The sequence below is a fragment of the Triticum urartu genome, chromosome 7A, assembly GCF_056163025.1.
Source record: "Triticum urartu cultivar PI428250 chromosome 7A, HENAU_Tu73, whole genome shotgun sequence".
Taxonomy (NCBI): domain Eukaryota; kingdom Viridiplantae; phylum Streptophyta; class Magnoliopsida; order Poales; family Poaceae; genus Triticum; species Triticum urartu.
This window is the reverse complement of record NC_141879.1, coordinates 80,495,481-80,523,120: the sequence shown is the minus strand read 5'-3', so window position 1 is coordinate 80,523,120 and position 27,640 is coordinate 80,495,481. Positions and strand designations below refer to the sequence as shown.

Sequence of the window (27,640 nt, the reverse complement as noted above, 5' to 3'; positions counted from 1 at the left end):
CCAGGGCGAGAAATAGGCTTTTTGAAGCTACATGGGCAGGCAAATAAGTGGGCTGGCTTTACTGGGCCACATCATGTGCGGGCCGAGTACGAAATCCGTGATTGCTAAAAATACAGATGGACGCACAAAAATTTAGTACCACCTCAGATAAAAAAATAAATTTTGACGGTGAACGGATGAAAAAATCGGCGAAACTCACCTTGATTTATTAGTAGGTATAGATGTGTGGCGTTCTGCTTGTATTAAACTTCCTTTAAAAAATATATGATTAGTTCAATGCGTACTTTAAGTCTTTTTTCTTTCTTTCTGTTCTGGGGATTTGAGGTTCTAGCCATGTTTGTACGAGGTGTGTTCAGTGGTTTGGCTCAATGGAGTTATAGTGTCAGTCATTTTATTTTTCAGTAGTGACGTTGTTTTACTTACTTTGCGGGTCCTGCTTGTGGATGTTTATGCGAATCTGTGGTTAATGTTAGATGTACATTGCTGCTATTTGCTTCTCTAGTTTGCGTTTACTTTCTGGTGGGAGCTTTGTTGCTATGAGTAAAGTATGCTCTTCTCATCACTTGGATTTATTTGAGTGTTCTTGCATAACTGCTTTTTGTCCTCTATATATTGGGAAAGTTTGGTTTGTTTTTAATATATACATTATTGGCGTTTCTGTAGGCGTGTATAAGGTTTATTTTTAATGAGAGATGGAAATCTTTCGCTAGGGATGTGTTGATTTATTTTGCTATATAATTATCTTTTGCTTTGCCTGAGTTAGATAGTATGTTTTCAGAAGCATTTGGTCAGGTTCATGATGTAAAAAATAACGATATGTTCTTATTTCGTACCATATTTATATGTTAACGCCAGTCTTTGGGGTTCTATGTTCTGTGCTTTATTTGGATTGTTTTGTTCATTTAATCAGTTAGGAAAGTTGATTTCTTAACTTTATATTTGTTGGTTTTCGAATTTCTTGAACTGGAAGTTGTTGGAATTGGTTTTCACGTGTGTGGGTTTGAGTTGCTGTTTTGTAGATGTTTTACTCAACTGTATGTTGCATTTATGTTGCTGCGGCAATGTTGATATGAGGGGATTGGTGTTCTTCTGCGGTTTTGCTTTGTTCATTGCTCATTTTTTTTGATTTTGTATCAGGTTCTTTGTTATCGCAGACATGGATTAGTCTCTTATGGCCGTTCCTGTTGAGGTGTGCCGGCAGAATCGATTGAGGAGGCGGGTGTTGCGCCGGCTACATTTGCTTGGTTAGATAGTTGTCTTTTCTATGTTTTTTTGTTTTTGCTGCTGTGGTTGATTTTGCCTATTAAGTCAATTGTATTGAGTTGTGCGTCTGCTTGTGAGGTGTGAGCTTAGCGATGCGCTGCATCCATCCAAAGGGGGTGCTTTCCGATCTGAAGGTGCCGTGTTTCTGCTTTTTGTTGTTTGAGTTGTTGGGATTGTGGGTCTTCTATATGGTCTTTGCTTATTTATTTTTTCCGTTATTTTAGTTGGACGGAGGGGCAAGAAACGTGTTGGTATGTGCAATTTTTTTGTCTTAATTTCTTGAGCTTTTTGTTTGTGTGGGAGGTTTCAGCATTTTTGATGTTGTGTTTCTGTTGTAGCAGATTCTGAGATGGACGGTGCTTCGGGTGCGGTTGTTCCTGCTGCTTCGGTTGTGTAAGTGATTCCTTCTTCTACTGATGTTGGTATGTTCTTTTTGGTATCTTTGCTTTATGATTTTTGTTTTTGTGTACTTCATACTATCTTCATTGTGCTTTGTTTTGGAGACTGCATCTTTTTACCTTTTACCTTATGGATTAGTAGGTCGGAGTGGGAGATGTAAGAGAAGACTTAGGCTTCTTGAACTCGCCATGCAACAATCTGCAACCGATCATGCAACAGGTCATTTAGACCTGCTTTACCTTGTCATACATTTTTTTTCTTGTTTCACTAATTTGCATGATATTATTATTTTCAATCACAAAAGGGAATCTAATCATAACTGGGTTTTTTTAGAACGAAGGCTCGAGGATGAGCCCGGCTTTGAATTAACAAATCATCAACCGGCCAGGTATTACAGCCAACAAGTGCCAGCCCAATGCCACTTACAAAGAAAATAAAACATGAGCGGCCCAAAGATACATGGGTGCTGAAGAACACAGCTTACAACAGTCCCAAACTAAAAGCACCTGAACTAGTTAGAGATGAAGAACCGCTTGAAGAAAGGACCGCCCTTGAAGCTCGAAACACCGGCGCCAAAGAAAACATCAGCGACAATGGCATTGCTGACCGCCTTGGCCACAAAGATGCCAAAACTCCTGCACTAGAGACTGGAAAGATACCACACCTTCCTTCTCCCTCGCCGAAGAGGGACCCTACCCCCTCGGCCTGGCTCAAAGGATGCCGCACCGTCGAGCAAAGGATGAGTTAACCCTAGAACAAGGAAAGGCACGATCTTGAGGTTGCAGACATAGAACATTTGCACGCATCCGTGTCGCAGCAACGGGCATACCACACTGGGCATTTAAGCACAAACCGCCGGTGTCCAAACAAGAAGAGAGTAAGCTGCAGGAAATGGCACATCGGAGCTGAAGAAGCAGCGAGCTTGCAGCGAACAACAGGGAAACAGAGCATGCACGGATGCGAGGGATATGGCCCTGGTGCTCACTGAGCTGCCACGGATCTGTTGCTGGGAAGGGGAACCCTTTCCTCTCCCACCCAGGCTCAAGGGAGCCGAGCACCGGTGAACAGAGTGAGGGAGTCCTGGATTAAGGGGTCCTCGGATGGTCGGCCTATGTGATGTGGGCCGGACTAGTGGGCCGTGAAGATACAAGATAGAAGACTTTCCCCCGTGTCCGGATGGGACTCTCCTTTGCGTGGATAGCAAGCTTGGCGTTCGGATATGAAGATTCCTTTCTCTATAAGCCGACTCTGTACAACCCTAGGCCCCTCCGGTGTCTATATAAACTGGAGGGTTTAGTCCATAGAGACAATCATAATCACAATCACATGCTAGACATCTAGGGTTTAGCCATTATGATCTCGAGGTAGATCAACTCTTGTAACCCCTATACTCATCAAAGTCAATCAAGAAGGAAGTAGGGTATTACCTACATTAAGAGGGCCCGAACCTGGGTAAACATTGTGTCCCCTGCCTCCTGTTACCTTCGATCCTCAGACGCACAGTTCGGGACCCCCTACCCGAGATCGGCCGGTTTTGACACCGACATTGGTGCTTTCATTGAGAGTTCCTCTATGTTGTCGATAGAAGGATCGATGGCTCGCCTTGTCATCGACGACAAGATCACCTCTGGAAGGGCCCTAGTTCCCGGGCAGATCCTCCAGATCGGCAGTTTCACCATAGGCGCCCGCCCGGCCGTCAAGCCCAAAGCGGTCCCCCAGATTGCCAAAAACCATCTCTGCATCAACCCCGAAAGCATTGAGAAGATGGATCCAGCAGATATCTCGTCTTTAAACGAATTGCTAGATCGCATCGCCGCCCTAGGGGTCACAACAGATTATGATCTGATCGGGCTTAAAACTGATCAGAGGGAAATCAGATCCCCACCTGTCACCCACCAGGTGACCGTTATGGAAGATCAAGTTGAGGATACTGCTCCTCTTATTCTTAAAACAAACTATGTTCGGGTCTCCGAGCCCTGCGAGCCGGACACCCGTCTTCGAGAAGAGACCATCTGTCCTCTGAACACATAATCAGGTGTTGAGCCTAAAAACCCACAGGACACTCCAGATCCTAGGCTAGTGACTTCAGAAATTTTGCAAAATCTGGATTCCTCAGTGGGCCAGGGTTCGGATTTAAACCCACCCGCCCACCACAATCAATACTCTCCAAGCAATGCCGGTCCCCCGGATATATACGACTTACTGTACATATGGAGGATGAGCCCGACTTTGAATTAACAAAGTCATCAACCGGCCAGGTATTACAGCCAACAAGTGCCAGCCCAATGCCACTTACAAAGAAAATAAAACACGAGCGGCCCAAAGATACATGGGTGCTGAAGAACACAGCTTACAACAGTCCCAAACTAAAAGCACCTAAACTAGTTAGAGATGAAGAACCGCTTGAAGAAAGGACCGCCCTTGAAGCTCGAAACACCGGCGCCAAAGAAAACATCAGCGACAATGGCATTGCTGACCGCCTTGGCCACAAAGATGCCAAAACTCCTGCACTAGAGACCGGAAAGATACCACACCTTCCTTGTCCCTCGCCGAAGAGGGACCCTACCCCCTCGGCTTGGCTCAAAGGATGCCGCACCGTCGAGCGAAGGATGAGTTAACCCTAGAACAAGGAAAGGCACGATCTTGGGGTTGCAGACACAGAACATTTGTACGCACCCGTGTCGCAGCAACGCGCATACCTCACTGGGCATTTAAGCACAAACCGCCGGTGTCCAAACAAGAAGAGAGTAAGCTGCAGGAAATGGCACATCGGAGCTGAAGAAGCAGCGAGCTTGCAGCGAACAACAGGGAAACAGAGCATGCACGGATGCGAGGGATATGGCCCTGGTGCTCACTGAGCTGCCACGGATCTGTTGCTGGGAAGGGGAACCCTTTCCTCTCCCACCCAGGCTCAAGGGAGCCGAGCACCAGTGAACAGGGTGAGGGAGTCCTGGATTAAGGGGTCCTCGGATGGTCGGCCTATGTGATGTGGGCCGGACTAGTGGGCCGTGAAGATACAAGATAGAAGGCTTTCCCCCGTGTCCGGATGGGACTCTCCTTTGCGTGGATAGCAAGCTTGGCGTTCGGATATGAAGATTCCTTTCTCTGTAAGCCGACTCTGTACAACCCTAGGCCCCTCCGGTGTCTATATAAACCGGAGGGTTTAGTCCATAGAGACAATCATAATCACAATCACATGCTAGACATCTAGGGTTTAGCCATTATGATCTCGGGGTAGATCAACTCTTGTAACCCCTATACTCATCAAAGTCAATCAAGAAGGAAGTAGGGTATTACCTCCATTAAGAGGGCCCGAACCTGGGTAAACATCGTGTCCCCTGCCTCCTGTTACCTTCGATCCTCAGACGCACAGTTCGGGACCCCCTACCCGAGATCGGCCGGTTTTGACACCGACATTGGTGCTTTCATTGAGAGTTCCTCTATGTTGTCGATAGAAGGATCGATGGCTCGCCTTGTCATCGACGGCAAGATCATCTCTGGAAGGGCCCTAGTTCCCGGGCAGATCCTCCAGATCGGCAGTTTCACCATAGGTGCCCGCCCGGCCGTCAAGCCCAAAGCGGTCCCCCAGATTGCCAAAAACCATCGCTGCATCAACCCCGAAAGCATCGATAAGATGGATCCAGCAGATATCTCGTCTTTAAACGAACTGCTAGATCGCATCGCTGCCCTAGGGGTCACAACAGATTATGATCTGATCGGGCTTAAACCCGATCAGAGGGAAATCAGATCCCCACCTGTCACCCACCTGGTGACCGTTATGGAAGAGCAAGTTGAGGATACTGCTCCTCCTATGCTGAAAACAAACTATGTTCGGGTCTCCGAGCCCTGCGAGCCGGACACCCGTCTTCGAGAAGAGACCATCTGTCCCCCGAACACAGAATCAAGTGTTGAGCCTAAAAACCCATAGGACACTCCAAATCCTGGGCTAGTGACCTCAGAAATTTTGCAAAATCCGGATTCCTCAGTGGGCCAGGGTTTGGATTTAAACCCACCCGCCCACCACAATCAATACTCTCCAAGCAATTCCGTACTTTTGTACAAGCTAGGAGATCATCACAGGAGTGTCATCTCGCTGTGACCAACGAGTGCCCTGCACACCCACTGACACCCAGTATAAGCTCAATTCTCCTAACTGAACTACAGCCCCCAACTATGGCTAATTTTCATTGCGCTTAGTCAATCATGATCTGACTAATCCGCCAGCGCTCTCGGGCTTCTGAAAGTTTTAATTGAGTTGGAATAGAACGTGCACACATGTATACACTTGGCAGGATAACATGTATAATAGTTGCACTCAACTCTATGCATATCTAACTTCAAAACAATTGTAATGAAGACAGCACACAACTGAGGTGTAGGATCCTACATTTGGTGCATCACACATTATCATTCCTCCTGTTTGATATTTACAGCTGCCTGTGGATGGAGATTTCTGCAGTGTTGTGAACTTGTGATATTTGGGAACTCCACTAGGACCTGAGTTTCTCATGTTAGTTTGCATTGCAGCAAAATTTGCATTGCAGCAAGTGTGGGAATGTTAGCTATACATTCCGGGCAATGTTTGTGATGTGTGTTTAAGATTAGATCGATTTTCTCAAGAATTTTTTTGTTACATGCCATTCCATTTGTACAGCATTGGTCTAGTTCATATGGCGGCCATATCGCACATGGATGCATGTGTTTGTCGCCTTGCGTGTCTTCTGAAATCAGTTGTAGTTCATTGTTGAGTAGATTCTTCTTCACCATACTGATTTACTAACTCTGTCAAGTTATAGGCTGTGTTGGTTCCTCAACAGATTCCTCTCGTATTTCATCTACTTGTACTAGTTTTATTTTCTGAGCAACATCCTAGTACCGCAGAGCGAACGCCTGAACTGCTTTATCTCCACAATCAACTACTAGTTTTTTTTTTATATTCAGTTGCTTCAAGAAGTCTGTTCAGACTCTTAGCTAGACCTGCCAACATTAATTCTCATCCCTTTGATGCTATCTACAACTGTGGATGCATATCTTGTCACTGATTGAAATTTACTTGCAGATTCTGTGATTGGCTGCACGCCAAAGGAAGTGGCGAGAGAACTGGTAATCAATTGCCGCGAGCCTGTCAACGCTCCAATGCCAATTGAGGCCTGCTGCGCGGTCGCTGTCGGCACTGTTGGAAGGCCCTCCTGCTACTGCTTGGTGAAGGAGGAGGCTGCCTTTGGGATGTCGCCGCTTTTCAACATCAGCAACATGGCGCAGCTGCTGGCCAGATGTGGCGCGTCAATCTACTTAAACAAGGCTCTCGACAACCCATGTGATCGGTCATACGATGAGAAGGAAACAGCTGAGTGCACATCGCCTCAGATGACACCCAAGACGGACGGTTGCAAGACCGCCAAGGTGTCAGGTTATGTTGCCTGGATACTGGCTGCTGTGTTCGGTGGGTTCTTGGCTTGGATGGTATGTTGCCAACCAGCACCGGCAGCACAGGTTGTGTACATGCCAGAGATTCAGTTGGTGAGGCCTAGAGGAAACCAAGATGAAGACCAGGGACCGAGAGCATCTGATGCAGGGGCTGGAACGAGTGGCAGTGATTCATCTGATACAGACTCTGAAGATGGTGAAGATGCTGTTTCGCATACAAGTCAGGACGTCATCCTGGAAGGGAAGAGGAACCGCAACCCGAACCCGAGGTTCGTTGGAGGTCCATGGGTTAAGAAGTGAATGATGAAGGCGAAGTATGCTACTTGAAATATGCTGTTGAGGGAGAAAATCTTGTCTTGGTACTGATTGTATGATCGATTTTGGAGCAACTATGACACAACCGCACTAGCTGTGGTTCTAGGGATACCAGCGATACCATTTTGCTATATACACATGGTCTTAGAATATTGCTGTAGCGTAAGATTCCTCCCTTGTTGAGATAACACAGCGCTTATGCGTCATACTGTATTGCATTCAGGTGGGGATTTTGATTTTCAGTGGCTCACGCGCTGGATGAGCTGGGATGTACTATTTTTTTCCTTTTTAAGAACAGGGTTCGTGTGAGGCATGAACAGGCAAGAGCTGTAACATTGACAGTACACGTAAGATCAACTCGATCCATATTGAAATATCCTTGCTATTCGCAACTCTTATCTTCCTTCCTATTCGCCAGGTTGATCAAAACGTCAATCCTTTTTGTTGCCATGCATCAGAATCTGCAAGAAACGTAGTACAGTGCATCAGGATAATGTTATAACTTCGCAACTATGATTGGCACACAGAAACATCAGTAGCACTAGCACCCATGTTTTGTGACTTTCTTTACTCCAAACGGTAGTAAACACTGTAAACTATGGAAGGAGCAGCATATCACTGTGAAAGGCGACTAATATAGGAATACAACTTTAGTTAACGACTCTTTTATCAAGGTTTTGGAGAAAAAGTACTAATCACAGCATTTGTTTTACAAGTAAAAGAAGCAACTTATATCCAAGAACGAATCTCAGCCTAAATAAATTTCCAATAATATCCTTGGGCAGCTTCTTACAAATTACAATCTTGTTCATTTGGAGGCAAAGGCCATATAAGCCCAATGATTCCTTGACATATAAAAGTATTGACTGGACACCTTCAAATTTAAAATCTAAAGAGGAGTTGAAAAGTTAAACAGCCAGCATAATATGTGTTGTGTCCGTGAAAGCAGTGTGTTAAGACTTAAACAAGTTGATATGTGAATTTCCTTGTATCTAACTTGAAGAAACTACTAAAGCAGTTGTAGAAACTGAAAGTAGCCATTTTGCACACCTGTGTAAAAATCAACTCAGTCAGGCCCTACTTGCTTTTTCTCGAGAAAACACCCGTGCCGATGCATACAAGACCCTGAAAGGGCTACACCTGCAAAGGATAAATGGAAAGTTAGATAATTGCGGTCTTAGATGCCAGTGAGCTCAAACATGCTGATATCTACAGGTGGAGGTACTAAAAAATAATTCCATGCCAAATTTTAAATTTGCAAGTATTTTGAAGACCACCGTGCTAGTTATACCTGTAACTGACAAGCTTGCTGAAATAAAATGAGGGCAGGATGCATCTTCTTCATCCCTTTTCTACGGAATAACACGATGAACATGTAAGATGTAAGTAGTACTGTAGTCTGTAGATAGTCTATAAACCAAGGGGAAAATGAAGGTAAGTAATTATTATAATGAGTCTATAATAATCAGTGTTTTTGAAGGAAAGTGATAGCACACATAGGCCTCGTGATTTGTATTTTCTTTCGATTCAGAAATTTATCTTAGGTCATCAAATGGGCTGAGGATACAGATACTATGTATATGTACATTACAGTTGTCCGCTCAGCCAAGGCATTTTGCTCAACCTCAGAACTGAAGCAAGACGTGGAACAAATTAATATGCCTATTCATTTAGCAATGTTTGTTTAGACACTAATTAAGATCTTTTTTATAGGAAACACTAAGAGATCAAGATAGAGTACTATCAATGTAATATTTTTCATTTTCCCATGATTTTCTAGAGGCAATCCCAACATAGAGGTCCACTCTGCCTGAAGTACAACTCATGCATGAAAGTTTGGATCGAACGTCTTGCCTAACGAGGCTGACGGATTCATGTTATATAGATGAGAAGATCCCATGATACAGAGTCGGTTCAGTATTACAAGATCTGGACGAACAAGGAAACTAGAAAGAGTCCGAACCAACTACTAAAACGTAGCTAGAGTCCTGATACAAGACGTAATTTAACATCCTCCCTTAATCACAACCTTGACAAGTTGAGATTATGCTTGAATGACTCAAAACTTCTAGTAGGCAAAGCTTTTGTAAGACCATCTGCAATCTGATCCCTTGAATGTACAAATCTTATCTCCAGCTGTTTGTTGGCAACTCTTTCTCTGACGAAATGAAAGTCTATCTCAATGTGTTTTGTTCTTGCATGGAAGACTGGATTTGCAGAAAGATATGTGGCACCAAGATTGTCACACCATAGACATGGAGACTGAGTTTGCCTTACACCAAGTTCCTTAAGCATAGACTGCCCCCAAATAATTTCCGCTGTAGCATTAGCCAAAGCCTTATACTCTGCTTCTGTACTTGATCTTGAGACAGTAGCCTGTTTCTTTGCACACCAGGAGATCAAATTTGGCCCATAAAATATTGCAAATCCTCCAGTTGACCTTCTATCATCTGGACAACCTGCCCAGTCTGAATCAGAAAAAGCACTGACAAGTGTGGAATATGACTTGCTGAACGTTAGGCCAATGTCTGGAGCATTTTTCACATATCTTAAGATACGCTTTGCAGCTGTCCAATGAGCTGTAGTAGGTGCATGAAGAAACTGACACACTTTATTCACAGCAAAGGAAATATCAGGACGTGTAAGAGTCAAGTACTGAAGGGCGATCAGTTGCATATTTTTCCTGAGAAAGATGAAGACCTTCTCTAGTTTTCTTCACTTCAATGCCAAGGAAGAAGTGCAAGTCTCCTAAATCCTTGAGAGCAAATTCTGAGTTTAGATCTTTTAGCAGCCCTGTCACTGCCTCATTTGATGAGCTTGTAACAATGATATCATCAACATATATAAGCACAAATATAGATGTATTTGACTTATTATAAATAAACAAGGAAGTATCAGACTTGGAAGGAGCAAAACCAAGTTTTTGTAGCTTTAAACTCAACCGAGAATACCAAGCCCTCGGAGCTTGCTTCAGACCATACAGTGCTTTGTCAAGTTTGCACACATGAAAAGGTGCATTTCTGTCCTCAAATCCAGGTGGTTGTTTCATATACACTTCCTCTTCCAGAACACCATGAAGAAACGCATTTGCACATCTAGCTGTCTCAGACTCCAGCCCCTGGACACAGCAATAGATAGGACAAGACGGATGGTAGCAGCTTTAACAACTGGACTAAATGTGTCCTCATAATTGACGCCATATCTTTGTTTGAAACCTTTAGCAACGAGTCTGGCATTATAACGGTCTATAGTTCCATCCGACTTCTTCTTAATTCTGTAAACCCACTTGCAGTCGATCAAATTTTTACCTCTCCGTGGGGGTACCAAATGCCATGTTTTATTTGTCTGAAGTGCCAAAATTCCTCCTCCATAGCCTTTTTCCACCGCGTGTCACCAAATGCTTCCTCAAGATTAACTGGTTCTCCTATTGAACATGCTAAGCCAAATTTAGTAATATGCTTGTAATTTACGGGTTTGATCACTCCCTTTTGTAGCCGTGTACGTGCTAGTTCAGAAGGAGCAACAGAAATAGCTGGCATAGAAGATCCTGGAGCATGCACAGCTGATCGGGGCAGCTCCACCGATCCTTCGATGTCCCCTGTAGCGCCCGATCCCGAGGGAATCTCGCTAGACGACGGAGACAGGCATGGATCTTCTGTGGCCGAGGCTGTAACATATTGCTGCAGAATATGCGTAGAAGATCCCGGCTCCTAACGATCCCGCTTCTGGCGCAGTGCGTCCACTGGACCCGACAGAACCTATCATGGGCTCCAAGATGGGCCCCGAACGGGCCGAGGGAATGGCAGCCCGCCGAGTCTACACCCGCGGTTCGTCCGTGAAGCGCGAGACGACCTGAGGGAGGCCGTGACGTCGCGTGTCAGATGGAGATTGGCGCGGTCCAGCTCTGGCGGTCTGCTCGAGATTGGTTTCTGATCGCAAGGAAGATTCTTCTTCCTGCTGCTGCTGAAATCCCGAGATGGATTCTGCGCCAGTCCTATTCCCTGGTGGAACACACATGCGATAATGCTGATTTTGGACCAGATTTGAACCATTTTCTTCACCGTTTCTTTCTGCATATGTGGTATATGTTCCCGTAGTATCTGCAACATCATGCAACTCATAACCAGGGTCAGCAGAGTTAGTCAATTGATCATTCAAATTATCATCACCCCCTTGATCAATGCCGGTTAAGTGAGATGGAAGAAGCAATATTTCTTTGCGAAGAAGAGCACCAGCATTAGGATGAAGGTGTTCAAAAGGAAAAACTGTCTCGTCAAAGACAACATCACGAGAAATATAGACACGTCCGGTAGGAACATCAAGACACTTAACTCCCTTGTGTTGGGCACTATAACCGAGAAAAACACACTGTTTGGAACGAAACATGAGTTTTCAATTATTGTATGGACGAAGATTAGGCCAACATGCACATCCGAAAACACGAAGGGGTGTATAATCTGGTTTGATATGAAAAAGTCTTTCTAATGGTGTTTCATTCTGGATAACACGACTAGGGAGCATGTTGATAAGATGAACAGCAGTGAGGAAAGCTTCATCCCAAAATTTTAACGGCATGGAAGCACCGGCTAGAAGGGCTAGACCTATGTCAACAATGTGTCGATGTTTGCGTTCGGCAGAACCATTTTGTTGATGAGCATGAGGGCATGAGACATGATAAGAAATACCAATTTGCTGGAAAAAGGAATTTAACTTCTCATATTCGCCACCCCAATCAGATTGGACGGCAATAATTTTACGATCAAATTTGCGTTCAACAAGTGCTTGAAAATTATGAAAAACTTGAAATACATCGGACCGTTTCTTAAGAAGATAGATCCACGTGTATTTGCTATAATCATCAATGAAACTAACATAATAAGTATGACGACCAACAGAAGTAGGGGCAGGACCCCACACATCAGAAAAGATAAGTTGCAATGGCTGAATAGAAATACTAGTGGAAATAGGATATGGCAACTGATGAGACTTAGCTCTCTGACATGAATCACAAATAGTGTCACTACTATGCTCACCAACAAATGGGAGCTTATTATTTCTAAGAACTTGTTGAACTACAATAAATGAAGGATGTCCTAAACGTGCATGCCACCGCTCCGATGAAAGTTTAATGATTCCATATGCTTGTTTATTTGAGCTTCTAAACCGGGGAAACAACGGATATAGTCCTTGTATGCATCTACCTCGATGAAGAATTTTCCTCGTGACCTGATCCCGAATCAAAAAGAAATAGGGATGAAATTCTAAAAATACTTTGTTATCAAGGGCAATGCGATGAGCAGAGAGTAAGTTCTTCGAGGCACGAGGTATATGCAAAAATTTTCTAAGATGTATATCTTGTGTGGGGTTTTGATAATAGAATGACCAATATGACTTATCCGCATACCTATCCCGTTGGCGGTGTGGACTTGATCATGGCCGTGGTATTTCTCATGCATAGTCACTTTTTCTAGCTCGCTAGTGATGTGATCTGTAGCACCGCTGTCAACATACCAATTTGTATCGACTCCATAAGAGCCATCTGCAGCTGCAGCAACTCGTTTTCTTTGATAATTGTTGTCCTCGGCATAGCGCCAGTTGCAATCCTTGGCAATATGATTAGTTTTCTTGCATATTTGGCAGGGCCCAAACTCATCAAATTCATGCCCACGCGATGTATTATTATTACCAGATTGTCCTCCTTGGCGGCCCCTATTGTTGGAGTAGAAGGGACGACCATTACCGGAGTGGTTGTTACCACCACCACCGTTGTAGCCACCATAGCCAGAGCTGCCTCCTTGCTGGTTGTTGTAGCCACCACCTGCTCCTTGCTGGTAGCCGCCACCGTGCTGATGTAGTTGTTGCCGCCGCCGCGTTGTCCACCATAGTTGTTGCGCGGTTGGCCACGGTTGCCCTTGGGACCACGACCACCACGTGAAGCAGCATTAGCTGAGGACTTGAAATTGCCGGCGGCGCCCTGGAACAGCTCCACCCTCTGATCGAAGTTGGACATGAGGGCAAAGAGGGTGTCGAGGGAGACGAGCTCGGTGCGGACGTCAAGGGCGGAAATCAGCGGCTGGTACTCCATATCCAGCCCGGAGAGGATGTGAGACATCAACTCTTCGTCACCGAGAGGACTGCCAGCAGCCGCTAGCTCATCAGCCAGCGACCTCATATGGGCAAAGTAAGTTGCCACGTTCTGGTTTCCCTTCTGCGCATTGGTGAGGGCGACCCGAAGATTATTTATCTTGCTGCGTGATGTAGACGAGAACATGTTGGCGAGGTAGGTCCAGAGGCCATGCGTCGTGGGGATCGACACCACTTGGATTAGTACCTCCTTTGTCGGATTATTGAGAAGATACCCAAGCACGAGCTGGTCTTGGCGAACCCAGATCGCGTGCTCGGGGTTTGGCATGGTGATGTCCTTGCCGTCCTTGTCCTTGGAGGCGAGAACCTTGGGTGGCTCGGCATCTGATCCATCGAGGAGACCAGAGGCCGGCGCTGCGAACCTGCGGAAGGATCTGCGCGCGCTAGAGGATATAATTCTGTTGGGTAAGTTTTTCTGTAACCTGGGTGGAAAGCACAGCGGTGGAGGAAGAAGACGCCATGGCTGGGTGGAGGTTTTGGTATATCGGGGTGTTTGCTAGATGCGATGGAAGAGCCTCGCTCTGATTACCATGAAAGTTTGGATCGAACGTCTTGCCTAACGAAGCTGACGGCTTCATGTTATATACTCCCTCCGTTCCGAATTACTTACCTTAGAGTTGTCTAGATACGGAGGTATCTAGCACTAAAATGAGTCTAGATACATCCGTATCTAGACAAATCCAAGACAAGTAATTCGGAACGGAGGGAGTAGATGGGAAGATCCCACGATACAGAGTCGGTTCAGTATTACAAGATTTGGACGAACAAGGAAACTAGAAAGAGTCCGAACCAACTACTAAAACGTAGCTAGAGGCCTGATACAAGACGTAATTTAACAGTGCATGCCAGCAAGATAAATATAGTGCTTTCAGGTAGTAATTAAGGTGAACTTCACCAATCATGACCATGAAATACTTTACATGATCACACACCATCAGACAACAATTTTAATGTACAAAAAAAAAAGATTCATGAGAGTTAGAAACACCACCATTCAGCTCTCTTTGTAGATACATACACACGTTGATAGATAGAACAAGACATTGACACGTCAAATGTATTGTACTCACTTACAGGAAGATAAGGTGCCGAAGGTAGACAGAATACCACTTCTGAATTAAGCATGACATTAAAAGAAAAATTATCTCTGGGGAGTAGAGATGAAGAACAAACAGCGAAAGCACTTGCCTGCCTGCTCCTCAGCAGCTACATACCACTTTGCCTGTTCGTGGATCAGGAAGAAGGCAAATGAGTTTAAGTCCATGAATTAATATTTCAGATAAAACAAAAAAAGAGAGTAATGTTCGAAAGCTATCCGGTGCCGCTGGATCTATCATAGTGCACACACTGAAAAAGTACATCTACGAACCCCTAATTTATAAAGTCGAAATGATCCAGCAAAGCAAGTGGGAGCTCTTGTAGATGGCGTTGCAGAGAGAGTAGCGCAAGGAAGCTCTGCGTCTCATGCCGTCTCCAGCCCTGAATGTCATCCCTGCAACTGTCACACTGAATTAACTGCACTGCCGATTTCCCTTTTCGGGAGAATTCATCAGATCGAATCATAGTTTTAAACTAGGAAAAAGGCCCGTGCGTTGCAACGGGGCGTACTTAATCTAGGAAAAAAGTGCATGACAATGAGTCACACATAATTTAGTCGTTCAACATCAATCGTGTGACCATATCTAATATATGCGTTAAGATTCCTCATGTATATCTTCTTGTTCTCTCACCCTCTCTGGTGGCACTTAGCCTAGTGCCAATGACATGGTCCATTCTGAAGCCATTTCATGGTATAACATTAGCTACCATCGACTCATATGATGCATGCACCCAGGATATATATTTCTTCTTCTTATTCCACCCACGAGATTTAACGATGTTATCAAGATAGCTTGTCAGCCAACATGGATGTACATTGCACACGACAAAAAGCAGTAATTATGTTCATATCTAAACGGTCTTATATTTCTTTACAGAGGGAGTATATTCTATGTAGAATAAAAATGACCAAGAATCGAAGCTTATTACTCAGTACACTTATCTTGTTACAAGCTAATCCCGTGTCATTATAGAACTTGGTAGAGTTTAGTAACACTTTGATGGAAAAATGATCAACCAAATGATCTGCATGAGCAGACTACCTTATCAGAAATGAGTACATGACTCTCCTTCCTTGCTGCTGGTAGCTTATAACGCTAATACAGCATACTAAACTCAACTCAATCAAGGTAATATGTATGCTCCCCTCTGAAACACGCCCTTAACTACTGAAGAAAAATAAGAAATAGTAGTCAGCTTCATGCAAAAAATCTTGACGAAAAAGAAGAAATAACAATCAGCTCCATGTAAAAAAAATTATGCTGCAGTGTAATAGAAACATAATTAAGTTACAGAAGGCTGACCAGCTATTCCTGTCCACTAAGCAAATCTGTAGCACTGTCAACCAGAAGCATTGCACAATGCTAAACTTAACATATGTATACCACACCGTTCATCCAAACCTATTTCAGCAAAAGAAAGATCTATTATTTTAGTTTTACTTAATTTTTGTAAGCAAATAAAATTGTTGGAAGTGTTGCCGTGCAATGTCAGCTCTACATGGACCGCATAAACCACAGTAAGCTGATGTTAGCTATCATAGGAAAATTGCCCGTGATAATAGAGGTTCAAACTGTAGAAGGAAACACTTGACTGGAGGAGAGAAGAATAGTGATAAAAATGAGTAGTAGTAATTACTAACTGGATCTTACGTGATTGGTTCCCCACCCCCCCTCCTCGCTCTCGCTCTCGCGTCGCCCCCCGCGGGCGGCCGGCCGCGCACCTCTCTCTCCCGCCTCCAGCCTCCCTCTCCCCTTCCTCCCCGCCGCCGTCGCTGGCGCCCGCGGCTGGCCTGGCCCCGGGGTCGCTGGTAGCGGCGGCCTTCCTACCCTTCCCCTCCCGATGGCTCCGGCGCGGGGCGGAGTTGCACCGAGGGGTGCTCCTAGGCGGCGGCGGTCCAGCTGGCGGCGGGGTTCCTTGTCGCAGAGCAGGCGGGCGGCTGGGCGGCGGCGCCGTCGTTGGCAGCAGGGTGGCGCTGTGGCTCGTCCTGGCGGCGGCGCTCGACCCAAATCTCGGCCCTACGGGGCCCATCTGGGCCTGGGCAGGCCGGCGGCGGGGCTGGTTGGCGGCATGATTCTCGGGATGCAAGGGAGAGGCGTTGCGCGACGGGGGCTGGCGGCACCGATGCCAGCTTGCTGCAGCACGGCCGGCGGGGCTTAGCAGGCCCGTTTCGGGCCTGGCCGGGCCAGGGGTGGCCTGGTATGCCCCGCTGCCGTGTCCGGTCGGCTACCGCGACAGTGCCGGAGGCACGACTTCTCGCACGATGGCGGTGGAGGTGGTTCCCTTCCGCTCGGCATTGTTGCTGTTGATGAAGCTATGTACCTAGGGTAGGGTCATGGACCTGTCCAAGCTACCCTCCCCAAGGACATCCCTAGAAGAAATCACCTTTCAATCGACTTGGAGGTGATCCACTCGACGAACTCGAAGACACTCGACCATGAAGCCTACCACTCGACCAAGACCCGCCCACTCGACGGCCAGGAGATCTAAAGACGCTCCGCACGCTAACGGTCGGGCATTAAGTAGCCTTCATGGTCATTATAACACTTTATTAGTGGCATTACCAGTAACGCCCGACCTTAATGTACTTTAAACCCTGCATAACTGAGGGCCGGAGGGGTCTGGCGAACTCTATATAAGCCACCCCCCCTCCTCAGTGCAAGGGGTTCGCACCCCTGTAATTCATACACACATAATCCAGTCGACCGTCTCCGGGCTCCGAGACGTAGGGCTGTTACTTCCTCTGAGAAGGGCCTGAACTCGTAAACCTTGTGTGCTTACAACTACTCCATAGCTAGGATCTTGCCTCTCCATTACTACCCCCCTACACTACTGTCAGACTTAGAACCACGACAGTTGGTGCCCACCGTGGGGCAGGTGTCTTAGCGACTTGTTGGAGAAGTTGCGTTTTTTCCGATCCAAATCATCATGGTTTCAGGCAGAGTTTTGGTAGAGGGCCGCGAGATCCGTCTCGGTGCGCTCACGTTCATCGCCGACGACTCCGCTTGGCTTTAGGAGGCTCCGGTCGACGTCGACGCGCTCCCTGTCCGCGGGGCAACGCACTTTCGCGCGTGCGTTCGCGGCGTCCTCTTGCGGCAACCGTCGACCCATTATCGGTCGGCCCCTGTGTTGTCCTCCCTCCCTGTTTCCCGCCGGCGCAAGCGCTCCGGTCGGTCGAGACTTCAGCGGTGGGTGAGACACGCGGTGGCTCGCCAGTCGGCCACCCCTCAAGTCGCGGCGATCGAGCCCGACGAATCTCTCTACGGCCTGTTCGATCTGTCGACTGGCTCCACAGAGACTGCTTCCGAGTGCGACAGCAGTGATCCGGCGGCGGAGGTTCTGATGGTCGATGGACCTCGCAGTCCTCCCGGTTTTCCCCGCACCGACGGAGGCGGCGGCGGCGGCGACCCATCGCATGCCGATGAGGAATATCTCCTCGAGCCTCTCACGTCGCTGCAGAGAGAAGAACTTCGCCGCCGGAACATGGATGTGCTACACACTCCTATCGTTGGAGAAACCCCCGAGGCCCGTGCCTTGGAGGACGCGCGCTTGGCCAGCTTGGCTGAGCGCACTCGACTGGATAACCTCCAGCGAGCACTTGACGAGCGCGCACGACAACGGGTTCCAGAATCCAGTCGCCGTCAGCTCTTTCCGCCACCAACTCAGGTATATCGAACTCCGATTCAGAATTTAGCAGCTGCAGCCCGTATAGCAGAATCGATTCAGCCTTCTCAGTCAGAGGCTGGCAGAGGCCTGTTACAGATCAGAGCATTACTTAGGGCAGCAGGAGATCAAAATTCAGCTGTGTCACAATCGCGGAATAGGATCCACATCAGATCCGTCGCTGCAGATACAGTCCAGTCAGCCCACAGCCCAAGATCGCCGCCGAGGCGTGAGGGACGTGGAGACAGGCGTGATCAGTACAGGAACCGTGAGCAGTATGATCACCGACTCGATCGTGATGATCGACGTCGAGTGCCCACCCCTCCTCCGAGGACGCCTCGACAGCAGGATGACAGACGTCCTCACAGTGTGGGGCGAAGGATTCCAGTCGACCCCAGGGAACCAGGCTTTGATGCGAGATCTATTCTCGTTCAGGGTTTAGTCGACAGGAACAGAGCTCACCGAGAAGGTAATGACAGAGATGTACCCACCAGCAGCAGAGTACACGTCTCAGGACCAGAGTGCTTCAGCAGAGCCATCAGGGCCACGGTGATTCCTCCCAACTTCAGGTTGGCGACTGGAGTCAGTAAGTTCACTGGTGAGTCCAAGCCTGATACTTGGCTTGAGTACTACCGAGTGGCTGTTCAGATTGGCGGCGGCAACGATGAGGTGGCCATGAAACACCTGCCTCTTATGTTGGAGGGTTCGGCCAGAGCATGGCTGAATCAGTTAGCACCCAGCAGCATTTACACTTGGGAAGATCTTGCCCGAGTGTTTGTCAGAACATTTGAAGGAACTTGCAAGCGACCAGCAGGATTGACAGAGCTGCAATCTTGTGTGCAGAAGTCGAATGAAACTTTGAGGGATTACATCTAGAGATGGATCACGTTGCATCACACGGTAGAGAATGTGTCTGATCACCAAGCAGTCTGTGCCTTCAAGGAAGGCGTTAAGTACAGAGAGCTGAACTTGAAATTCGGTCGAACCGGAGACATGTCTCTGAGTCGAATGATGGAGATTGCCACCAAGTATGCCAATGGTGAAGAAGAGGATTGACTCCGGAGTGGCAAGCACAAGTCAGTCGCCCACGAAACCGGAGGAGGGAATTCCAGTCGGAAGCAAAAGCGGAAAGCCGAGCCAGCTGCTCCGGGAGAAGCCTTGGCCGTAACTCAAGGGAAGTTTAAGGGAAAACCCAAAGGGCCTTGGAACCCTAAGAAAGTGAAAGACCAAGACGGAAATGATGTGTTGGATCTGCCATGCCACATTCACACAAAGAAAGATGAAGAGGGTAAACTCATTTACCCGAAACATACCACTCGATAGTGTCGGCTTTTGATCCAGCAGTTCCAAGGGAAGCAACCCAAAGATAAGGAAAAAGAGTCAGACAAAGTTGAGGATAAGGAAGATAGTGATGATGGATAACCCCAGGTCAATTCCACCCTGATGATTTTTGCTGACGTTGAAAGAAAAAGTCGACTGAAAGTTATCAACCGAGAAGTGAATATGGTCGCTTCGGCGACGCCCAGTTATTTGAAATGGTCTCAGACTGCCATCACATTTGACCAGTCTGATCACCCAACGCACATTGCCACCCCTGGGAGGCAAGCTTTGGTGGTCGACCCAGTTGTCGAAGGCACTCGACTGACCAAAGTGTTGATGGATGGAGGCAGCGGCTTGAATATATTGTATGCAGAGACGTTGAAAGGGATGGACATTTCAATGTCCAGACTCAGTACCAGCAACATGAGCTTCCATGGAGTCATTCCTGGAAAGAAGGCTGAGTCACTCGGCCAAATCGCTCTTGATGTGGTTTTCGGTGACTCCAAGAATTATCGCAAAGAAAAGCTGACATTTGAGGTTGTGGATTTTCAGAGTGCTTATCACGCTATTTTGGGCAGGCCAGCTTATGCACGTTTCATGGCTCGACCATGTTATGTGTATCTCAAATTGAAGATGCCTGGTCCCAGAGGTGTGATCACTATTACTGGCAATCAGAAGAAGACAGAAGAGTGCTTTCAGAAAGGCTCAAAGATCGCCGATGCACAGATGGTAGTGATAGAGTTATAGGAATACCAGAAAACTGCAGATCCAAGTGATTTGTTTCAAGCCAAGAAGCCCGCTACAGAGTCAGCGTTCCATTCGTCCGGTGAGACGAGGTCGATTCATATCCACCCGACCGATCCTAATGCTGCTCCGACTCATATCTCAACAACACTCGACTCCAAATAGGAAGAAGCGCTCATCCAGTTCCTCCGTGAGAATTGGGACATCTTCGCATGGAAGCCTTCTGACATGCCAGGTGTTCCCAGGGGGCTGGCTGAGCACCGTCTATGAGTCGACCTGAAAGTGAAACCTGTCAAAGAACATCTTCGATGGTCCGCCGTCCAGAAGATAAATGCCATTTGCGAGGAGGTGGCTCGGCTCTTAGCGGCGGAGTTTATCCAAGAAATTTACCACTCCGAGTGGCTCGCTAATGCTGTCATGGTCCCCAAGAAGGACAAGTCACTTCGCATGTGCATTGACTTTAAACATATCAATCGGGCCTGCCCGAAAGATCATTTTCCTCTCCCCCGCATCGACCAGATAGTCGACTCGACTGCGGGGTGTGTGCGTCTGTCTTTTTTGGACGCCTATTCCGGTTACCATCAGATCCGTCTGTATGGGCCCGATGAGATCAAAATAGCTTTCATCACTCCATTTGGGTGCTTCTGTTATGTTACCATGCAATTCGGCCTCAAGAATGCCGGAGCCACATTCATGAGGATGATTCAGAAGTGTTTGCTCACTCAAATCAGTCGGAATGTGGAAGCATACATGGATGATATTGTGGTCAAGTCACGGAAGGGTTCCGACCTGCTGACTGACCTTGCTGAAACCTTTGCCAACCTCAGGAGGTATGATATCAAGCTTAATCCATCAAAGTGCACATTCTGAGTTCCTGGCGGAAAGTTACTCGGTTTTCTCATTTCCGAACGGCGAATCGACGCCAATCCAGAAAAAGTTGGTACTATACTCCGGATGAAACGTCTTGTGCGTGTGCACGACGTCCAGAAGCTTACTGGTTTCTTGGTCGCTTTAAGTTGATTCATCTCTCGTCTCGGTGAAAAGGCATTGCCTCTTTACCGACTGATGAAGAAGTCAGACAAGTTCGAGTGGACTCCGGAAGGTGATGCAGTGTTTGCAGAGCTCAAAGCTCTGCTCTCCACCCAGCCGGTGTGTAACACCCTCGATGCGACTATATCTCCCACGTGTCGAGGCACGACTTAGAGGCATAATCGCATTGAAGGCATATGTCGCAAGTAAGGCAATCTTCACAACATCCCATGTAATATGAATAATAAAAAGGGATAACATAGTTGGCTTACACTCGCCACGTCAATCAAGATACATAAATAACATTACATCATCCAAACACTCATGGCCCGACTACGTCGCCAAAATAGAAGATAAACCCAACATGCGACACGGTCCCAATCACCCCCAACTGGGCACCACTACTGATCATCGGGGAAAGACACATAGTAACGTTGAGAGTCCTCGTCGAACTCCCACTTGAGCTCGAGCGCGTCACCTGGAGCGGAATCATCTGGCCCTGCATCTGGTGTAATAGTAATCTGTGAGCCATAGGGACTCAGCAATCTCGCACCCTCGCGATTAAGACTATTTAAGCTTATAGGTAAGGCAAGGTAAAAGTATATGTGGAGCTGCAGCAAGCGACTAGCATATGTGGTGGCTAACTTATTCGCAAAAGAGAGCGAGAAGAGGAGGCAAGGCGCGAGCGAGAAACTAGAGGGCAACCTGCGCAAACATTACTCCAACACCGTGTCCACTTCCCGGACTCCGCCGGGAAGAGGCCATCACAGTAACACACACGGTTAATTCATTTTAATTAAGTTAAGGTTCAAGTTATCTACAACTGGACATTAACAAATTCCCATCTGCCCATAACCGCGGGCACGGTTTTCGAAAGTTCAATCCCTGCAGGGGAGTCCCAACTTAGCCCATGACAAGCTCTCACGGTCAACGAAGGAATAGACCTCCTCCCAAGACGTTCCGATCAGACTCGGTATCTCGGTACAACAAGACACTTCGACAGGTTAAAACAAGACCAGCAACACCGCCCGAATGTGCCGACAAATCCCGATAGGAGCTGCACATATCTCTTTCTCAGGGCACACTCAGATGAACACTACGTACAGCTAAAACCAACCCTCAAGTTGCCCCGAGGTGGCGCTGCAAGTGGCTCTATTTGGACCAACACTCAGAGGAGCACTGGCCCGGGGAGGTTTAAATAAGATGACCCTCGGGCTCCGGAAACCCAAGGGAAAAAGAGGCTAGGTGGCAAATGGTAAGACCAAGGTTGGGCATTGCTGGAAAAGCTTTAATCAAGGTGAACTATCAAGGGGTTCCCATTATAACCCAACCACGTAAGGAACGCAAAATCCGGGAACATAACACCGATATGAAGGAAACTAGGGCGGCAAGAGTGGAACAAAACACTAGGCGAGAGGCCGAGCCTTCCACCCTTTACCAAGTGTATAGATGCATTAAGATAACAAGGCAATATAATGATATCCCAACAAGTAAATAAATGTTCCAACAAGGAACGGCCTTCAATCTTCACCTGCAACTAGCAACGCTATAAGAGGGGCTGAGCAAAGTGGTAACATAGCCAATCAACGGTTTGCTAGGACATGGTGGGTTAGAGGTTTGACATGGAAATTTGGGATGCTTGAAAGAAAATGGTAGGCATCGTAGCATTGGCATAGCAAAAGAGCGAGCAATCTAGCATAGCAAAGATAGTAGTGATTTCGAGGGTATGATCATCTTGCCTGCAAACCTGTCAGAGTTGACTGGATCCTCGAAAGCAAACTCAATGGGCTCCTCGTTAGCCAACTCGTCTCCCGGCTCTACCCAAACAAGACAAATAAGCAACAAGGACACAATCAACCACGTGCAAGGATCAAACAATATGATGCAATGATGATATGCTATGCGGGATGCGATGCGGGATGCATATGCAAGATGTGACAGGAAATGCATGAACCTGGCCTCAACATGGAAATCCAAGTGTGCCACTAGAAAGATGAGATGAAATCGCTTGAAAACGATATAAAGAACGTCGGAATCGGAGTTACGGTTTGGAAATGACAAGTGATTCAAATATGACACCGGTCTGTGATTTACAGCAAGTAGCCATCTAAATGCAATGAGATGAACATGCTACAACACTCAAACATGACAACAAAATACATGGCAGGGATGCATTCAAAATTCTTAACAAAAGTCTAGCACTGAGCTACGGCCAATTCATCCATTAACAGGTTCAAACAAGCATGGCAAAACTGCATATGGAAAACAGATCTCAGACTTAGTGAAATTAACACTTGTCTGGAATTTCAGACCAAGTAGCTCTCTTCGGAGCAACAAAACTACATGCTATAGGATCTGAACATGACAAAGAAGAACATCGCATGGAGCTACTCAAATAGCTTAACAAAAGTCCCTTAGTGACCTTGAGCCAAAAGGGATCAGAAAATATACTAACAAGCACGTGAACATAGCAAAAGCATAATCAGTTTTCAGACTTGGTGAAAACTGGCACATGCTGAAAACAGATATCAAGTAGGCATGTTTACGAGCTCGATGCTCTCACTACGGAGCAAGTAATGCCAAGAAAAGCATACATCTATCAAGAACACATAAAATGCAAGCTAGACATGGCAAGAACAATGGCATAGCATGGACGGATCAACTACAACATCATCGGCAAAATTGCAAACGAGTTGACAATCTGCCCAGATTCACAAAGTATCAAAAGTAGAGCTCGATTGACTCAAGCTAGGGTGCTCCATAATTGCAAACAAAGGCATGGATGGATAGAGCACTACAATATTAATAGAACTCCCTTACAGATCATCCTCAAAAGAGGCACGGATCACTAGGAAACAACATGAACATATGGCATCATGAGATAAACAGGACAAGGACTTAGTGGAAATGCTAAGTCCCTGAAAACAGAATTACCAAGTGCACCACTTTGCAAGCTTGCACTAGACACCACACACATCACAAAAATACATGGGTTGCACCTCTGGAAAGATGACAAAACCCTTAACAAAACATATGTAGAGCATCAGGGCATATCATGCACACAATAATCATGGCAAAAATGACAAAAGTCTAAATGGAGTAGCATATCTGACAATTAACTCAAGTAGCTCTCTTCTAACAGCATTTCTGGCATCAAGATAAACTCAAATGAAAATGATGCAATGGAATGAAATGATGTACTCTCTGAGATGAACATTTTGATATACTATATGCATGAATCAAAGCTACAGATGCAAAGTTACAGGGCCGAGAACAGGAGCATATGGATCTGTGATTTCGGGACTTAGACGAAAAAATCACCCCGAGATCTAGGGTTTGCGCGGAAGCCGAGGCGGTGGCGCAGTCCGCCGGAGACGACGAAGACGGCGGCGGCTGGGGTTGGGGGCGCCGGATCCGGTCGCTCCTTGACCGGATCTGGCCGGCGGAGCGAGCTGGCGGCGGGGGCGGCGCGCTGCGCGACGGCGGCGGCGGACAGCGACCCGCGGTGGCGGCGGACGGCGGGCGAGGCGGCGCGGCGGCTGGGCGGGCGAGGCGGCGGCGGTAGCTGGCGCTGGCGGCGCGACGCGATGGCGGCTCGGGGCGGCTCGGCCCAGGCGGCGGCGGAGGAGGGCCCGCCCTGGGCCTGGCGGGCCGGCGGCTCACTATTGGCGGCGGCGATGCGTCCGGTCGGCGGCGGACATGTCCGGTGCGCACGAGGGGATTTTTAGGGTTTCGGGGGAAGAAGGAGATCCGAAAACGGAGGGGTCTTTATATAGGCATAGAGGGAGCTAGGAGAGTCCAAATGAGGTGCGGTTTTCGGCCACACGATCGTGATCGAACGCTCTAGGTGATGGAGCGGAGTTAGGTGGGTTTTGGGCCAAATTGGAGGGGTGTTGGGCTGCAACACACACGAGGCCTTTTCGGTCCCTCGGTTAATCGTTGGAGTATCAAATGAAGTCCAAATGATACGAAACTTGACAGGCGGTCTACCGGTAGTAAACCAAGGCCGCTTGGCAAGTCTCGGTCCAATCCGGAAATGTTTAATCCCCACACACGAAAGAAAGCTAGAAATGACCACCGGAGGAGAACGAAGTGCCGGAATGCAAAACGGACAATGGGGAAAATGCTCGAATGCATGAGACGAACACGTATGCAAATGCAATGCACATGATGACATGACATGAGATGCATGAAAACGACAACAACACACGGAGACAAAACCCGAAGCCGAGAAAATGAAATAACTTAACACCGGAAACGGCAAGAGTTGGGGTACAAATTGGGAAAGTTATATCCGGGGTGTTACAACACTCCACCACTACGAAAGGATATCGTCCTGAGATCTAGGACTGAAAGAACGCCGGGTACTCAGAACGGAGGTGATCCTCGTGTTCCCAGGTAGCTTCACGGTCGGAATGGTGTGACCACTTGACTTTGAGAAATTTGATTGACTTGTTGCGAGTCTTGCGTTCAGTCTCTTCAAGAATAGCAACTGGGTGCTCACGATAGGAGAGATCTTCTTGGAGCTCAATGTCCTCGAAGTTGACGGTGCGGTCAGGAGTCTTGAAGCACTTTCGAAGCCGAGAGACATGGAACACATCATGAACATTTGCAAAGTTTGAAGGAAGCTCGAGTTGATAGGCGAGGTCGCCTCTCTTGCTGACAATCTTGAAAGGTCCCACGTATCTAGGGGCAAGCTTCCCTTTGATATCGAAGCGACGAGTACCTTTCATAGGAGAGACGCGGAGGTAAACATGATCTCCGATCTCGAAAGCCAAATCACGGTGCTTACTATCATAGTAGCTCTTCTGACAGGATTGGGCTGCTTTGAGGTTATCACGAATGACTTTGCACATTTCTTCTGCCTCTGTGATTAAGTCATTACCCAAAAGCTGACGTTCACCGGTTTCAGACCAGTTGAGAGGGGTACGGCACTTCCTGCCATACAGAATTTCAAATGGGGCCTTGCCCGAACTTGCTTGAAAACTGTTGTTGTAGGAGAATTCAGCATAAGGAAGACAATCCTCCCACTTCATGCCGAAGGAGATCACACAAGCCCTGAGCATATCTTCAAGAATCTGGTTGACACGCTCGACTTGACCGCTAGTTTGAGGATGGAAAGCAGTGCTGAAGCGGATGTTGGTGCCCATGGCCTTCTGAAAAGAATCCCAAAACTTGGAGGTAAAGATGCTGCCATGGTCTGAAGAGATCACTTGTGGAATACCATGCAGAGAGACAATCCGAGAGGTATAGAGTTCCGCCAATTGAGCTGCAGTGATCGACTCTTTGATAGGCAGAAAGTGAGCCACTTTGGTGAGTTTGTCGATGACAACGAATATAGCATCATTGCCACGCTTGGACTTTGGAAACCCAGTCACGAAGTCCATTTCAATGTGGTCAAACTTCCATTCTGGAATGGCAAGAGGTTGGAGGAGACCAGCTGGCCTTTGGTGTTCTGCCTTCACTCTTCTGCAGACATCACATTCATTCACGAATTGAGCAATCTCGCGCTTCATTCGAGTCCACCAATAAGCTTGCTTAAGGTCCTGATACATCTTCGTGCTCCCAGGGTGGATGGAGAGGAGAGAATTGTGAGCCTCGTTCATGATCACTTTACGAAGTTCACCTTTGGGTACAACAATTCGATCCTCGAAGAAGAGAGTGTCCTTGTCATCAAGGCGGTAGCACTTGTACTTGGGTTGACTCTTGGCAATCCCAATCTTCACCTTTTTCACCATAGCATCAAGAAGCTGGGCTTGGCGAATCTGATCTTCCAAGGTAGGAGAGACTTGAAGGTTGGCGAGGAAACCTTGAGGAACAACTTGCAGATTGAGTTTGCGGAAAGCTTCACAAAGCTCGGGTTGATAAGGTTTGAGAATCAGACTATTGCAATAAGCCTTTCTGCTCAATGCGTCAGCAATCACATTGGCCTTGCCTGGAGTATACTCGATACTCGGATTATACTCTTGAATCATTTCGACCCATCGAGTTTGCCTGAGGTTGAGATTAGGCTGAGTGAAGATGTACTTGAGACTCTTGTGATCAGTGAAAATGTCCACTTTTCTTCCCAATAGAAGATGTCTCCAAGTCAAAAGAGCATGCACAACTGCCGCCAACTCAAGGTCATGAGTGGGGTAGTTCTTCTCATTAGGCTTCAACTGGCGAGAGGTATAAGCAACAACTTTCTTCTCTTGCATCAATACTGCGCCAAGACCTTGGAGGGAGGCATCACAAAAGA

The 27,640-nt window shown here is 47.2% G+C and overlaps 1 protein-coding gene and 1 pseudogene across 1 annotated transcript; one reads left to right on the top strand and one right to left on the bottom strand.

Moving 5' to 3' along the window:
• The first annotated feature begins 5,125 nt into the window (after positions 1–5,125).
• On the top strand, positions 5,126–7,389 carry LOC147957986 (uncharacterized). The gene is made up of 2 exons (XM_087531911.1): positions 5,126–5,546; positions 6,722–7,389. Exons 1-2 carry the CDS (start codon positions 5,126–5,128, stop codon positions 7,387–7,389), a joined length of 1,089 nt encoding a protein of 362 aa, XP_087388037.1.
• Positions 7,390–13,398: 6,009 nt separating this feature from the next.
• LOC125531680 (small nucleolar RNA Z247) lies at positions 13,399–13,537 on the bottom strand (annotated as a pseudogene).
• Between the last annotated feature and the right edge of the window lie 14,103 nt (positions 13,538–27,640).